Source organism: Euprymna scolopes, chromosome 27 (genome assembly GCF_053919585.1).
Source record: "Euprymna scolopes isolate OS-2025 chromosome 27, ASM5391958v1, whole genome shotgun sequence".
Classification (NCBI taxonomy): domain Eukaryota; kingdom Metazoa; phylum Mollusca; class Cephalopoda; order Sepiida; family Sepiolidae; genus Euprymna; species Euprymna scolopes.
In genome coordinates, this window is record NC_136508.1 from 63,270,017 (window position 1) to 63,285,249 (window position 15,233).

At 34.1% G+C, this 15,233-nt stretch overlaps 1 protein-coding gene across 27 annotated transcripts in view; it reads left to right on the top strand.

Moving 5' to 3' along the window:
- Positions 1-15,233, top strand: part of LOC145248863 (roundabout homolog 2-like) — an 837,477-nt gene that overhangs the window by 774,937 nt on the left and 47,307 nt on the right. For 26 of the 27 annotated variants that reach the window (XM_080110589.1, XM_080110593.1, XM_080110605.1 and 23 more), the window contains one exon: positions 11,105-11,296. The exons of the other annotated variant lie outside the window; for it this stretch is intronic. In XM_080110589.1, the coding sequence (XP_079966715.1) occupies positions 11,105-11,296 (192 nt within the window). The remainder of the gene's footprint in view (positions 1-11,104; positions 11,297-15,233) is intronic. 27 annotated transcript variants of the gene reach the window in all.

A 15,233-nucleotide genomic window follows, 5' to 3' on the forward strand; every position in this document is an offset into this window, starting at 1 on the left:
TCCTATCTTATCTTTAAATAATGTTCTATTGTTAAGTGTTTTTTATTTAAGAAGTCTGAAGAAAGGCTGGTTATGTGAAGATTTTCAAACGCCATAATGCTTGAAATTGTCCAACTGGTCTTGAAACAATTGTAACTTACAATGAAATACACTTTTTGTTGCTGCCAATTCCTTTTTTGAAGTCTTGGTTTTGTTAATACAATATATTAATGCTCAATTATGAAATATGATAATTTTGTAGCTTACATTTTAAGTCATCTCTTTTTGGCTTAAAATTCATTGGTATATGAAAAATTTACTGAATTATACGAAACCAGTAAAATTCAGTATATTACAAACAAGTCTATATATATATATATATATATATATATATATATATATGCACATGTACATAAGAAACAACAGAAGTACGTTGGTAATTGCAACCCTTGCTTTCTCTATAAACTCATCCAGAGGATAGCCATTGCTTCTCTCTAAATATAAAGAGATTATTTTGCATATACTGTAGAACCCTGGGATACGGCATAAACAATTACTAACAAAATACAGTACAGTATATAGTACACATGTATATAATCAAATAACATTATAAATAAAAACGTAATGCGGGACAAATACGGTAACAAGGGTCTGGAAAAACATTGTATTCCACATCATAATTTTAAAAAAACGTATTCTAGGGCCACCGTATCCCGGGGTTCTACTGTAATTAAATGTGAAGTGGTCGACCATAGTTGATGGTAACCCGAAGGCTCCCTTATCATTGACTATGACACTGAGGTGTAGGAAAGGGTGGTATTCCTTTTCCAGGATTACTCCACTTAATCTTGATCCTCACTTTATAATGCTGAGTGGTCAGTGGGGAGGGGGGAGGTGCATCAAGTACCATTTCTTGAGTCTTTGGTATGATCTAATCAATGCTTGAACCCATGTCTCCCAAACACCATTATACAAAATGGGCCAGTATCATCATTGAATTACTGTTACACTATTTATGCTGGTCATAGTGCTCAATATCATAGATAGAGCAGACATGTGCACTATTCAATAATAATAATAGAATGCAGCCGACAAATTAATGTTGTCATAAAAAATATTGATTATTATGTTTTGTGCAGTTCATGACTTCTGCAATATTTTGACAAAAATAAAATAAAATGTCTTTATTTATTTATTTATTTCCTCTCGGGCATGTCTACACAGTGTAGTGATGTACTGAAATGAAACCTGGCCAGTGAGAGTTGAGGACATGCGTTGCATGAAGAGAAATGATAAGAGAATGATCTGATCGATGTGTAATATGAGTCGTAAAGAAAGGCTTAGATCTGATGAGCTCAGAGGAAGACTAAATCTGGTATGTGTAGGGAGATGTGAGCAGAACAGGAGACTTCAGTGGTATGGCCACATTGAAAGAATAGGTGACAGTTCTTAGGTTTGTAATAGTAGATGTAGAAAGTCAAGGTAATAAGTTTGGTTCACAGGAGAGAGCCAAGGAAAATGAGGGAGAAATTGATAAGGATAAAATTGAGAGAAAGAAGGATACATAAAGTCCTGGCTAGATATAGGTTACTTTAGAATTCAATTTCTTAAAAGCTGTCCAACACATGCCAGCATGTAAAACGGATGTTAAACGGAATATGAGAGATGATGATTCATTAGACCTTAAAGGAAATATAGGAAAATGTGAACAGAACAGGAGATTTCCATGGTATGGTCATGTTAAATTATTAGGTGAGAGTTCTTGGGTTAGTATATGTAGAAGAGTCAAGGTAAAAAGTTCAGTATCTGTTCTGATGCTACACTCAAATTAATTATTGTCTTTAGTCAATGGAAGTGGGGAAACCCTTCTATACTAAGGCAATTTTATTTTTTGCATACTTTCAGAGTGTGCCTTCTTGGGAAGCTCATTTTTTCACCCACATTTAAAATGACCTTGTGTCACATTTTGCGTTTGTTTCATGGGGAAGTGAATAAATACTTATATGATAGTATGACTATGTTGAAAAACTGGATGACTATCCTTAGGTTAGTAGATGCAGAAGAGTCAAGGTAATAAGTTCAGTTCACAGGAGAGAGCCACAGAGAAGAAGAGAGAAATTGATAAGGATAGACTTGCAAGAAAGAGGGATAAATAAAGTCCTGGCCAGATATAGGTTACTTTAGAATTCAATTTCTTAAAAGCTGTCCAACACATGCCAGCATGTAAAACGCATGTTAAACTGAATATGAGATGATGATGATTCATTAGACTTGGATCTGATGCCCAGGAGGAAGATTAAATCTGGACAGTATAGGCAGACGTGGGAAGAACAAGAGACTTTGAAGATACGGTCAAGTTGAAAGAACGGATGAGAGTTCTTGGGTTAGTAGATGTAGAACAGTTGAGGTAAAAAGTCCAGTTCATAGAGGAGGGTTCCAGGAAACATGAGGAAAAGTGATACAAATGGACTTGATGGAAACAGGGATAAATAAAGACCTGGCCAGAGATAAGCTACTTTGAAATCAATTTCTAAAAACCATTGAATGCTTGCCAGCATGTAAACTGATGATGAAGATGATGATGATGATGAAGATGATGATGAATAACGAGAAGATTTGCATTTTAAATGAATTTATTCCAACCAGAAATTGTGGTTGACACGTAAAACAGTTGCCATTCGCTTCCATTTTAGAAATTAATATTTTTGTAATATTAAGTGTTTAACTGTAACACACACACACACACACACACACACACAAAAAAAAAAATGCTGTAGAAAGAATATACAGAGACCTCAAAAAGTCATCTATTTTAAAATTACAGAATTTTCTTTAAAATTCTGAATTTTTTTAGATGATGGCTGATTGTATATATCACTTGTTTTGATTGGACTATTGTTCTCATCTTGAGTGTTATTTGTGCAAATATTATTCTAGAATCCTCCAACGATTCTATAAGAATCTGTGTCTATCGCTTGATCTATCATGCTTACATTTGAACTTGCATTTTGGTTTTTGTGAGACAGTTTTGAATCTGATGACGTCATAGGAAGGTTTTTCCAAGCATCTCCGAGGAGCATCATTCATTGGTCGATCTGTCAAGCATTTTAATTAGGAACCAAATTTTCATCGTTACATGCAGAGACTGAATAGACAGATAGTATTCTAGACTCCTCCCAGAAATTCCATAAGACTCTGTGTCCATCGTTTGGTTTGTCATGCTTAAGTTTGAAATTGCATCTGATTTTGGGGGGAAGGGTGGGGGTGAGTGGTGGATCGCTTTCATGGATGATTCCTTAAGTAAATTGGCCATGGACTTTTTTGGTTCGGAAAAACACAAAAACTTGACATTTGTTCTCCATATTTGCACCTCATACGGCTTTGTTTTCACTCTCTTGAAATCTGATTAGATCATTTGAATTGTAACATGATCTACCAGTTCTGAATTTTTTAGATGAGGTCTAATTGTTAATATTACTTGTTTTCACCGGACTATTGTTTTCATCTTGAGTGTTATTTGTGCAATGTAATCCTACCGGAACGTTGCACAAATAACACTCAAGATGAGAACAATACAGGACCGAGTTTTATTTGTGAGGCTCGCTTATTTTTGAACTCAGATTTCTCTCTAAACATAATACATCATTACTTAATGTTAAAAATATGAGTGTATTCTTGGATATGTTCAATAAGTTGACCTCTTTAAGTATTGAGAAAAAAATTTTGATGAAAATTACTCGTTTATAATTTGTCCAGATTAAAGAATAAAGACTAAATTTGAATTTTTTTTATAAATAGCCAGAGGAAATGTCTGCAATGATTTAGTCAATTGCAATTAATATGCAACATAACATTAACAAAGTTCTTGCAATGGAGTATGCAACAATTACTTTTTAAATGTTCAGCAACAATCACAAACTTCGAAATTGAATTTTTAGGCCCCTGGACTTTGAGTCCCTAGGCTTCAGTCTGCCTAGCCTATTGGTTAATCCAGCCCTAGAACAAATAGGAGCAACTCTACTAGAGAAGAAATAACCATGGGAGCCAGGATGATGCTGGATCTGCATGTTCAGATTATGTCCCCTGATGGATGGGTTGTGAGCTGGAGCAAACAAACTGTTGCCACAGTTGGGGCAAGGTCTGTTATAGTGGACATTGTCAAAACCCTTTATTATTTTTGTTGTGGTGGCACCCACTCATTTACATATGTGGATCATATTACATATAAATAGCAAGACTCGGTTAGTCTGAGTGTGTGTTAACCAGAAGCCACCGAAGGCTGAGCCGAGAGCAGATATGTTCTCCAGCCAAGACTGTCTTACTTGACAACCATTATGTAAACATACTGTAAATATACTTTTCCTAATACACTTCTTATTGATCTACCTTTGTTTGTTGAGTCTTCATTTGTATTGCCTTATACGTCATTTGGTTCAACCTGCAAACATAAAAGTTGGCGATGAAGATGAACATCAAACATAACAATTTTGTATGTCTGTAATATATTGGCACACTGTTTGCGGAATTCTAAAGTAGGAAGGTTGAGACGGGTGAGGCGTTTAGAGTAGGGCAAATCAGGGATACCGTGTACAAGTTTCATTGTTCTACACTGGACCCTTTTCCAGAGTGTCCTTTTCTTTTTTTAATTTCGGGCACCAGACTACAGAAGCATATTCCAAGTGTGGGCGGATTAGGGACTTATGAAGAAGCAGGAAAGATGTTGTATCCAGAGTTGTAAACGTGTGTTTGATGGCTCTGAGAATTTGGTTGGCTTTGTTGACTTGGAATTCAACATGTTTAGTGAAGGAAAGCCTTCGGTCAATGATTACACCAAAATCCTTCTCCTCATTAGTCTCTTTCAGAGTGCAGCAGCTTTCATCATTATATTTCATGGTGTATGAAGGGTTGCGATTGTTATCATATAGATGCCTTGTTGTACACTTCTCAGGACGTGATGTTAGCCCAGGATTGGAGTTGGCTTCGGTCACTCTGCAAACTGGAGTGCTGGGTATTCTGTGAGTCAGTAATGACTTGAAAAATCCTGGTGATATCAGCAAACATGATAACAAAGCCCTCCAGCATCTCCAGGAGCAACAAAGAGAATGAAGAGCAGTGGGACAAAAACATAACCCTGTGGCACACGACGAGTCACATTCGCCCAGTCAGAACAAGTTCCATTGACCACGACTTTCTGCTTTCGATGTGTGAGAAAACTATGAACCCACTGTAAGGTATAATCCTGGATTCCAAAGGTACTCAATTGTACGAGGAGTCGCTCATGAAGGACAGTGTCAAAGGCCTTAGCGTAATCCAGAAAGATGACATCAACTGGTAGATTATGAGTCTATGCTTTTACTTTTTAAATCACGACTTTATAATAATATATACAAAATCTGGACAAAATAAAATATCATATTTAAGCGTATTTTATGCCCAGACAAAGCCCTCCCCCTAGTAACTTTAAAACGTTAAAAATCATTTATTCATCCACAAAATGCGAACACGACCAACGATGTTTCATTTGTAAAATGTTTCACAAACATTTCTTTATGCCAATACCCAAGAAAGACAACTCCTGTAGTTAAAGTTAGCTCCCTTAGAAATCTTAGGAAAATAAATCCTATCTAAACTATATTTAATGGGGGGTCTTTTTGCGGTTGTGATAGGTAGCAATCTATGGAAGCAAACCAAAGGGAGAGAATTCAATTCTCAGTAGATGCACAAAAATTATAGCTAAAAATAAAATAGAATTTATTTATTTTATATTTTTATTTTTTTTTTTTACATTCATCATATAAAATTTTTTTTTTACATTAAATATGGTTTGACGACTTAAGTCATTTTTGTTTTTGTCTATTTTTTTAAACTCTAAATACTAAACTCGAAGGGTAACTATTCTATATTTTTTACACGAGATTCCAAAGATTCCAAAAGATTCCAGATATTCCGATAGATTCCAAATGATTCTAAAAGAGTCTAACAGTTATCAAAAGATTCCTAAAAATTTGGCTAATCATACCTTTAATTTATTTTAGAAGTACAATAAAATCTAAGTATTTATTTACCTTTTATTTTGAGAGGTAAGACAAAAGGTCAAGTGTGGGTCAGAATTGGATTTGAACCTGGCACGCCAAAATCTTCAGTCCATGTCGTTAATCAGTTAGCCACCATCATCCTCCACTCTAGAAACTGTAATGCATATGTTTTAAATAAATAATTAATAATAGATAATAAAAAAAAATTAGTAACTCTCGCATTCTTATGATTGCGTACTTTATTGATTTCTTTTAAACATACCCTGACACACTGTATAAAAAAGCACACACACACACACACACACACACACACACACACACACACACATGTATATACCTCTTTTTCACCACAAAAAAGGTATATTGATATTTGGAATGTAAGGGGCTATTATTTGGGATTGTGTCTGACAGGGGACTGTGGGGAATTGAACAGCATAAACTCTGTTCACAGTACATTTAAACTTCTGCAGATTACTATAGTCAGAGAAGCAGGAAACAGAGGGAATTCCAAAATCTAGCAGTCCGAGGGAAGAAACTAATAGAGTAGTAGGCTTTCCAGTATGCGATTCCTTTGGATTTTACTGGTGGAAACGGAAATTTAATCAACTTTTTTTGGATTTTACCGTTATTGGATATTTTACCCATCACCAGACCATCGATTCACGTGAAATCACCTTTTTCTTCACTCGATTCCCTCTGCTTCACTATTTTTTACCAAGTAAGATCTATGATTTACTTGTAGTTTCATAAAATACTTTTGCAAGCAAAATCTGATCCTGCATTTTGCTAATCCCTACCCTCCGATGAAAAGGAAAGTATTTCTTTGAAATTCCGCGAATTAAGGACTATCCACTTATTTTGTACTTCCTTTTTGAAATTAAATATGTTTTTACCTCTTTTTCAAAGTGTTTTTTAACATCCATACGCACAATGTGACCAGCTCATCAGAGACAACTTTTCATTACCATCGACTGAATGCTTGGTAGGCCTGCTTTCCCTACTACTTCTGCATCTGGGAGATAGGACTGCCGCTTATTATGTTGTATCTGTCTTAGGCAATGTTGATGGAAGCTCTCCAGAAGTTTCAGTTGGCGTTTATAGAATGTCCTATCTGAAACAATTGACATATACGTACATACATACATACATACATACATTTACCGTTTTATTTATATAAATAAAAGGAAAAAAAATTATTTCCCTCCCATTGCAAGAACTTAGACACCAAGGTCAGAAAGTGGGATGGAGAAGTCAGCGCCCCCGAGGAGGGGCACTCTGATTTACATAAAAAGTGCCTGGGCATCCCCGTTGGCATTCCCCAATGAGGGCGGTTCAGGCAATTAGCAATAAACTAACCCCTTCTAAAAGGCAGAAAGCAAAGCCTGGGTGGGTGAGACCTCATAGAACTGCACAGAACTTAAGTCCCACCGCAAAATCAACAGGGCCGGATCATTACAGGAACGGTCTAATCTCTGTTGATTTGGGGGTCTGAGATGTTGTTTGAATATGAATGCTTTAGATAGTGGGAGGAAGGGCGAATGATAAAAGAAGTGGTGAGAGGAGTGAAATGCTGTACATGAATAAAATAGAAATAGGGGAAAGAAAGAGAGAAGCAGGAGGGTCTATTAAGGCATCACAATGTATTCCGAAATCCCTGTGAGTTTGTCGAGGAGTGGCGATTTGCTCAATATAGTTTGTTAACGTTATGTAACATTGATTATTGATTGATGATTCTGAACCTGTCTAACTTTTTACTTTTCTTTCCATTTTTTTTTTTTTATATCAATTTGCATAATGTACGAGGTACCAACGTTGGCTCAACTAGGCACAAGCAATCTAATACATTTTTAAAATATGAAGAAATTTGAAGTATTGAATTTGAGGGGATTTTGTCGTGTGGTTAACACAACCAGAAAAGGGGTAAAAACGTCCAAAAGCAAATGTGCAACAAATAAACGTTACCAAAGGCAAGATAAATTACACTTCTACCTATTTGGAATTTTTTTGTCTGTGTGTTTTAACTTATTTTAAAGCGTTTTTTATTTCAATAAAAACGTGGTGTCTTTAACACCACGTTAGAATGAGAAAAATAAATCCTGGCAAATGACCACATGAGAACTCGAGAATCACACCCAAATCTGAAACTAAACAAAAATATAGCTAATAATATATACAGTTTGGACGAATAGAAAAGTTTCACCTGATTGGTGACAGTTGTTAGCTGTTTTTCTGTTTGATTTTCGATTTAAGAGCGATTCTCTGAGCCTCAAACTGTCACTTGGCACTATGTATTTTTTTTTCCATTCAAACGTGGTATATTTTTGTTTAATTTTCGATTTTTGAGCCTCACGTTGTCACTTATTGTCATTTTTATTTTTCATTCTAATGTTGTGTATTTTTGTTCAATTCTCGAGACCTGTTGTCCTTTTTTTTCTTCTTTTTTTTCCATTCTAATGTTGCGCATTTTTATTTACTTGTCGACTTTTCAGCGATTCTCAAAGCCTCACATCATCACTTATCGCCATATTTTTTTTTAAAAAACGCTTTTAGATAAATTTTAGATAGGTAGAAGAATAACTTATCTTGCCTTTGGTAGCATTTATTTGTTGCATCCCCCCCCTTTTTTTGGTCTTCTGACTTCATTACAAAATGTTACGTATTTACTGCGGCTGGTTGTTCAAAATGCGCTTATCCAGTCTATATAAGTGTTAACATCTGCTTTTGTCATTGGTATAAGTTATATACACACTGACAGCAAGTAAAAGCACAACACAGTTGATCTATAAAAAATATGTTACTTTTATTTCATACCAACAAATCAGCTTTTGATTATAAACCATTGCTGGTGTTTTGACGTTTCTGAAAGGCATGTGAAGTAGAGTGCGTGGTCGCATTGGATGTCGGATGTTGGGCGGTAAAGAAATATGACAGTCTCACTTTTCTCTCTTCTCTTTACGACGATTTATTTATATAAACATTCTTTTCCTATTGGAATGTTTAATATTTCCTTTGTCTATTGTGTCAATCCTCTGACATATTTCTGGGTCAAACCATGCATTCCATGAGAAAATGATGGAAAGTGCCACATTCTTCACATGGAGTCCATTTGCATGTACGCAAACATCAAATGTTTTTATTCCCGGGATTGCCTGCCAATATCTGACAAAAATCCCCTAACTTTTTCTTAAGGTACACGTTATGAATAAAATATGAGTCATTGCTTGTTTGTTTGGTTTGAAACGAAACATTCACACTACACATCTGTGCACTTGTAAAAACACAATATTTAGCTGCACCTGCATCTATTTTTTTTAGTGAGGCACCATTAAGTGTGCAGCAAGCAGTGTCAGATAAAAATTATTTTATTTTTTATTAAAAAGATATAAAGAAATCAATAAATATTTCCTATTTTTATAATAATTTACACAAATTCAGAACAATGAATCTATAACATTCTATTTCTTATTTTATGCAAAATATAATTAAGTATAATGCGATTTTTTATCTGACATTGTTTGCTGCCGATTTTGAGTCGTCTGTTCCTCTGCATCAACCATCGTTTTTTTTTTTATTCTAACGTTGAGTCTTTGACAATTTTATTTTTATTATTATTATTCTAACGTTGAGTCTTTGACAATTATTTTTTTATTATTATTCTAACGTTGAGTCTTTGACAATTATTTTTTTTATTATTATTCTAACGTTGAGTCTTTGACAATCATTTTTTTTATTATTCTAACGTTGAGTCTTTGACAATTATTTTTTTTATTATTATTCTAACGTTGAGTCTTTGACAATTTTTTTATTATTATTCTAACGTTGAGTCTTTGACAATTTTTTTTTTATTATTATTCTAACGTTGAGTCTTTGACAATTTTTTTATTATTATTCTAACGTTGAGTCTTTGACAATTTTTTTTTATTATTATTCTAACGTTGAGTCTTTGACAATTATTTTTTTTATTATTATTCTAACGTTGAGTCTTTGACAATTTTTTTTATTATTATTCTAACGTTGAGTCTTTGACAATCATTTTTTTTATTATTCTAACGTTGAGTCTTTGACAATCATTTTTATTATTATTCTAACGTTGAGTCTTTGACAATTATTTTTTTTATTATTATTCTAACGTTGAGTCTTTGACAATTTTTTTTTATATTATTATTCTAACGTTGAGTCTTTGACAATTATTTTTTTTATTATTATTCTAACGTTGAGTCTTTGACAATTTTTTTTTATATTATTATTCTAACGTTGAGTCTTTGACAATTTTTTTTTTTATTATTATTCTAACGTTGAGTCTTTGACAATTATTTTTTTTATTATTCTAACGTTGAGTCTTTGACAATCATTTTTTTATTATTATTCTAACGTTGAGTCTTTGACAATTATTTTTTTTATTATTCTAACGTTGAGTCTTTGACAATCATTTTTTTTATTATTATTCTAACGTTGAGTCTTTGACAATTATTTTTTTTATTATTATTCTAACGTTGAGTCTTTGACAATTTTTTTTTATTCTAACGTTGAGTCTTTAACAATTTTTTTTTATTATTATTCTAACGTTGAGTCTTTGACAATTTTATTTTTTTTTTTTATTCTAACGTTGAGTCTTTGACAATTTTATTTATTTTTTTTTATTCTAACGTTGAATCTTTGACAATTTTATTTTTTTTATTTTAGTATAAAAAAAAGAAAAGGCTTTTAAATAAGTTAAAACACAAAAAAATTATCCAAATAGGTAACAATGTAACTTACCTTGCCTTTGGTAACATTTATTTATTGCACATGTTTCTTTTATACCCTTTTTTTATTCTGTTAACTACACTACAAATTCCCCACTTCCAAATTCTATATTTAAAACAAAAAATAAAAATAAAAATAAAAAATAAAAACACATTTTTGTTTTCTTGATATTAGCTATTTTTGCAGCTTTTTATGATGGCTTCTTGGACAAAATATATAGCTGCATCTATTTTTTGTTTAACTAAAACAAAACAAAAAAACGTAAGACTATTTCCATTTCCATTTTTTTTTTTTTTTTTTTTTTGTCTCTCACTCCCTGGTCTTCATGTTGGATATTTTTGCAGCTTCTATGATGGCTTCTTGGGCTAGTGTAACTGACAACAGCAACACCAGTTGTAGCAGCATTCGTTCAAGTGCTGCCAGTTCTAGTGACGGTTCCTTCCTCACAGAAGCCGATTTTGCAAGCGCCGTAGCCAAAGCTGCTGAATTGTCAGGGCTCACTGTTGTCGGAACAACTGTCTGTGATCCTAAAGCTGGTAAGTAACAAAATAATTGCATTATTGGATTATTCCAACCACTGTTACAAGGAACCGTTGCGCAATGGATAAAAGTGCTAAGTGACAGTCTTTTGGAGGTCGAAAGGTTAAATCCTTAGAATGGCCGATACTAAGAATACAATTGCAGATCACTTAAAAGTTCTTCCTGGTCATGGCTGACGGAATGAGAACAATCTGATCTCTGAATTAAATAAAGGGTTCAGTTTGAAATTCTACACAGATTCCCGAATTCAACAGAATGATTTCCAAGTTCAACAAGAGACGACTGGAGAAGATTGGAGGTTACATCGGTGGAAACGTTGTGAAAATAACACTCAATATGAGAACAGTAGTCTACAATAATACAAATTATGCAGCATTGAAAAAGAAGAAACAGGAAGAAAACAGAACATCATTTATTTTGTTCTTTTCTGCATCTTATTCTTTGCTTGTCTTTTAAGCATGTGATCACGTGACAGTTTTTCCCATTTCTTTATGCAGTCCTTTCGTTTATCCTTAAAATCTGCGAGATCTTTACAACTGCACTATTTGTGTAGTAGAAGGCAGACAAAGCAATGATGCATCGTATGGTCATCCTCTCCACATTCTTCGATGATAAGTTACAGTTTGCAGCTTCATCTGTCTACAAAAACTTTTGATTGCCCTAAGCCTGTTCTCATGTGCTATCCGGTACTGTCTGAGCCCGTGTGTTCATATAGCAATTGAGGATACGTCTCCAACAATCAGTTCGACAGAAGGTTTTTTTCTGATCCTGTTCTGTTGAACTGAGGTACAGTTTTGTTCGGTCTTGGGAGATCCACCTTCCTAGGCTTTATCTTCTCCTTGGTCATCCTCTTCACATTCTTAGATGGTTAGGTCGGTTTTGCAGCTTCATATGGCTACAGAAACTTTTGATCTCTCTATTCCCGTTCTTAGGCGGTATCTGGTACAGTCTGAGCACGTGTTTCATACCAAGTCGAAGGTACGTCCTTGACAATCAGTTCAATAGAGGGTGAGCCATTGCGGTTTCTTCTGGCCCTGCTCCGTTGGACTGATGTGTAGTTTTGTTCTGTAACGTCGATTCATCAATGATTCATCTTACAACTCTGAGATCTACTAACTGGTAAACTTACATAGACTATTCTAATGTTGATATAAGTTTATAAAGCTCTACTTTGTAGTGAGCACTTTTGAAAAATATTGGTTCCAAATGCATTTTATCAAAAAAAAAAAAAAATATATATATATATATATATATATATATATATATATATATATATATATATATATATGGGCAAAGAAATTAAAACTATAAGTTAAAATTTACAATAAAATTTATTATTCGACAGAATACTCCCAAAAACCATTGTTTTCTGGAGTATTCAGTCAAATAATAAATTTTATTGTAAATATTAACTTACAGTTTTAATTTCTTTTCTCTTATAATAAGCTCTACTCTCTATTGTGTTTGTATTGAGCTTTTTTATTTGACTGGGATTGAAATATCAATATATAAATACTGGTATTGATATTAGGTTGACATTTACCCTTGCTTGTATCAGGATAACATCTCATTCAATTTGCCTTTTTTATTTCTTATATATATATATATATATATATATACTAGTAGGCCGTTGCCCGGCAATACCCGGTTGTAAATTATGCTTAAATATGATATTTTAATTCATGCCGATTTCATATTTATTGTTATAGATTAAATTCTCTATTGATTATTATATTGTACCCAATAGATATAGTAATGATTTCAAAAGTTTTTAAAAAATAATAAAAAAATGGTTTCGGTGCCATCAACTGGAATCGAAACCAAAATATTAATTAGCACTTTAGCCTTCATTGTTACCATCTGAGCTATTGCTACATGGATAAACAGAGGCTAAAAATTAAGCAAGTTGAAGATATGTACGCATGCTCAGAATTAATCAATTTATTTCAGCCAAGTTATATATTTCTTGTGGTCTTTTGGTCTCACCTGATTCCAGAACATTAATTCATCTAGTCCGGTGGAGTATCCAGCTAAGGTTGTTACATGAGGTAACATGACTAGAAAAAGGACATATTCTTTCTCTATCCCCTTTTTTTTCCTCTATCCCTTTTTTTTTTCTCTATCCCTTTTCTTTCCTATTCAATAAATAGCAAATCTGTATATAAAGTAAAGTAAAAACTATATTTAAAATGAGTAGTGGTTGATGGGCAGAAATCAGAGGCCCACAGTATTAATGCTGGAGTCCCCCAGGGGTCCATCCTGTGGCCAACTCTCTTCCTGATCTACAACAATGATCTCCCAAAACACATACTTAAATCATTCGTTGACATCTATGCTGATGACACGACCATCTATGGCAACACATCAAAGGCTGTAAATGACAAAGTTCTCTCTAATTCTCTCTCCTCTGATCTTGAGCGCCGGGTGAGTTTCATTGAGTCCCAAGAGAGAAGTTGGGGGTGAACAGGTTCGTTCTATGTGGAGTTGTTGTCCATCCAAGATCTAGGAGGAAGAGAGAGAGAGAGAGAAAGAGAGAGAGAGAGAGAGAGAGAGAGAGAGTGTGTGTGTGTGTGTGTTGCCGGTTTAACTTTTTATAAACTCAGTCATGTGACTGAAACTGGCTTCTGATTGGACAAGCCAGGAAGGAAGTGTAATCAAAATCTCCAGACGTGAGAATTGACTCCTGCTTGTGTTTGTTGCAATTTTGTCCGCTACAAATCATTCATACATTTTTTCCAGAGCTTTCATTTTTTTCTTTTTTTTTTTTTTTTTGTAACAGTATTTATAAGGAACTTCATGATTTATTCATATATCTATATAATATTTAAGATTGAAGACGTACATATAGTCAATTCTCCTTTATAGTTGCAAATGTTAGACAGGCGACTGAAAGTCGTTTGGAAGCTGTGGAGATATGTTTTCTAATGGGAATTCTACAAATCCCATGGACGGAAAGGAAGACAAAGAAGTCATGCATAAAGCAGAATACAGCAGATCACTACTCAATAGTGTACACGCTGACAATTAAAGTTTTTCCGCCATTTAATGTGTGCGGATGGCTTAGAAAAAAACTTGATGTTAGGGGAAAAAAAAACGCCAGAAAAAAAGCCCAGAGAAAGACAACGAACAAAGTTCACTGACAGTCTCAACACGGTCATTGGAAATACGGCTGTAGATCTCATCAGAAAGACCAAATGCATAGAGGACTTGAGAGCCATGATCATTGATATCTGCAATAACAGACCTGATACCTAAAGAAGAAGATACGATATTACGCTAAGAAGTTTCATGTTCGTACATACGTTCTCACCTTTCACACCTCACCTTTTTTAAAAAAACTAGATTGTTCGATTGGTGATTAATCTGATGTCGCTAAAGTAAAAAAAAAAAAAAATTCGACTTTAACCATTGTAAAATTAATTGTTCTTGCATATTGGTCTATATAACATGGAGGAGGAGTGTACATCATGTATATATAAGACTAGCCTGGGTGCCTGGCGTTGCCCGGGTGTTTGAAGATGTGTGTTGAGAAAAAAAAAAAAAAAAAGTGGCAGTAGACAGGCAGGCTTGAACCCATACTTCAAAGGAGGAGAAGAATGTGAATTAAAGAAAACGTGACGTCTTTGCTGTTGCATCCATCGCCAAACTAGAGATGGCGAAGGTTTAAACTAAGGCTAGACGACCGAAAAGAGGGGATGACTTTAAAAAATATTGGCGAAAAAAGCGACCACTTCCTGTAGAAAAGTGCCCAGTTGAGACTGAAGGAATTAGTGTTTTTAGCCAATTTTTCGATATTTGTCATCCAAAGGGTTGAGCTTCAAAATGATACTGATCTCGTGAAAATCCGTTGCCTCTGTCGAAACTTTTTTTCGAGACATACATACATACATACATACATACATTTACACAGAAAGGTGAGATTTATGTCATAGA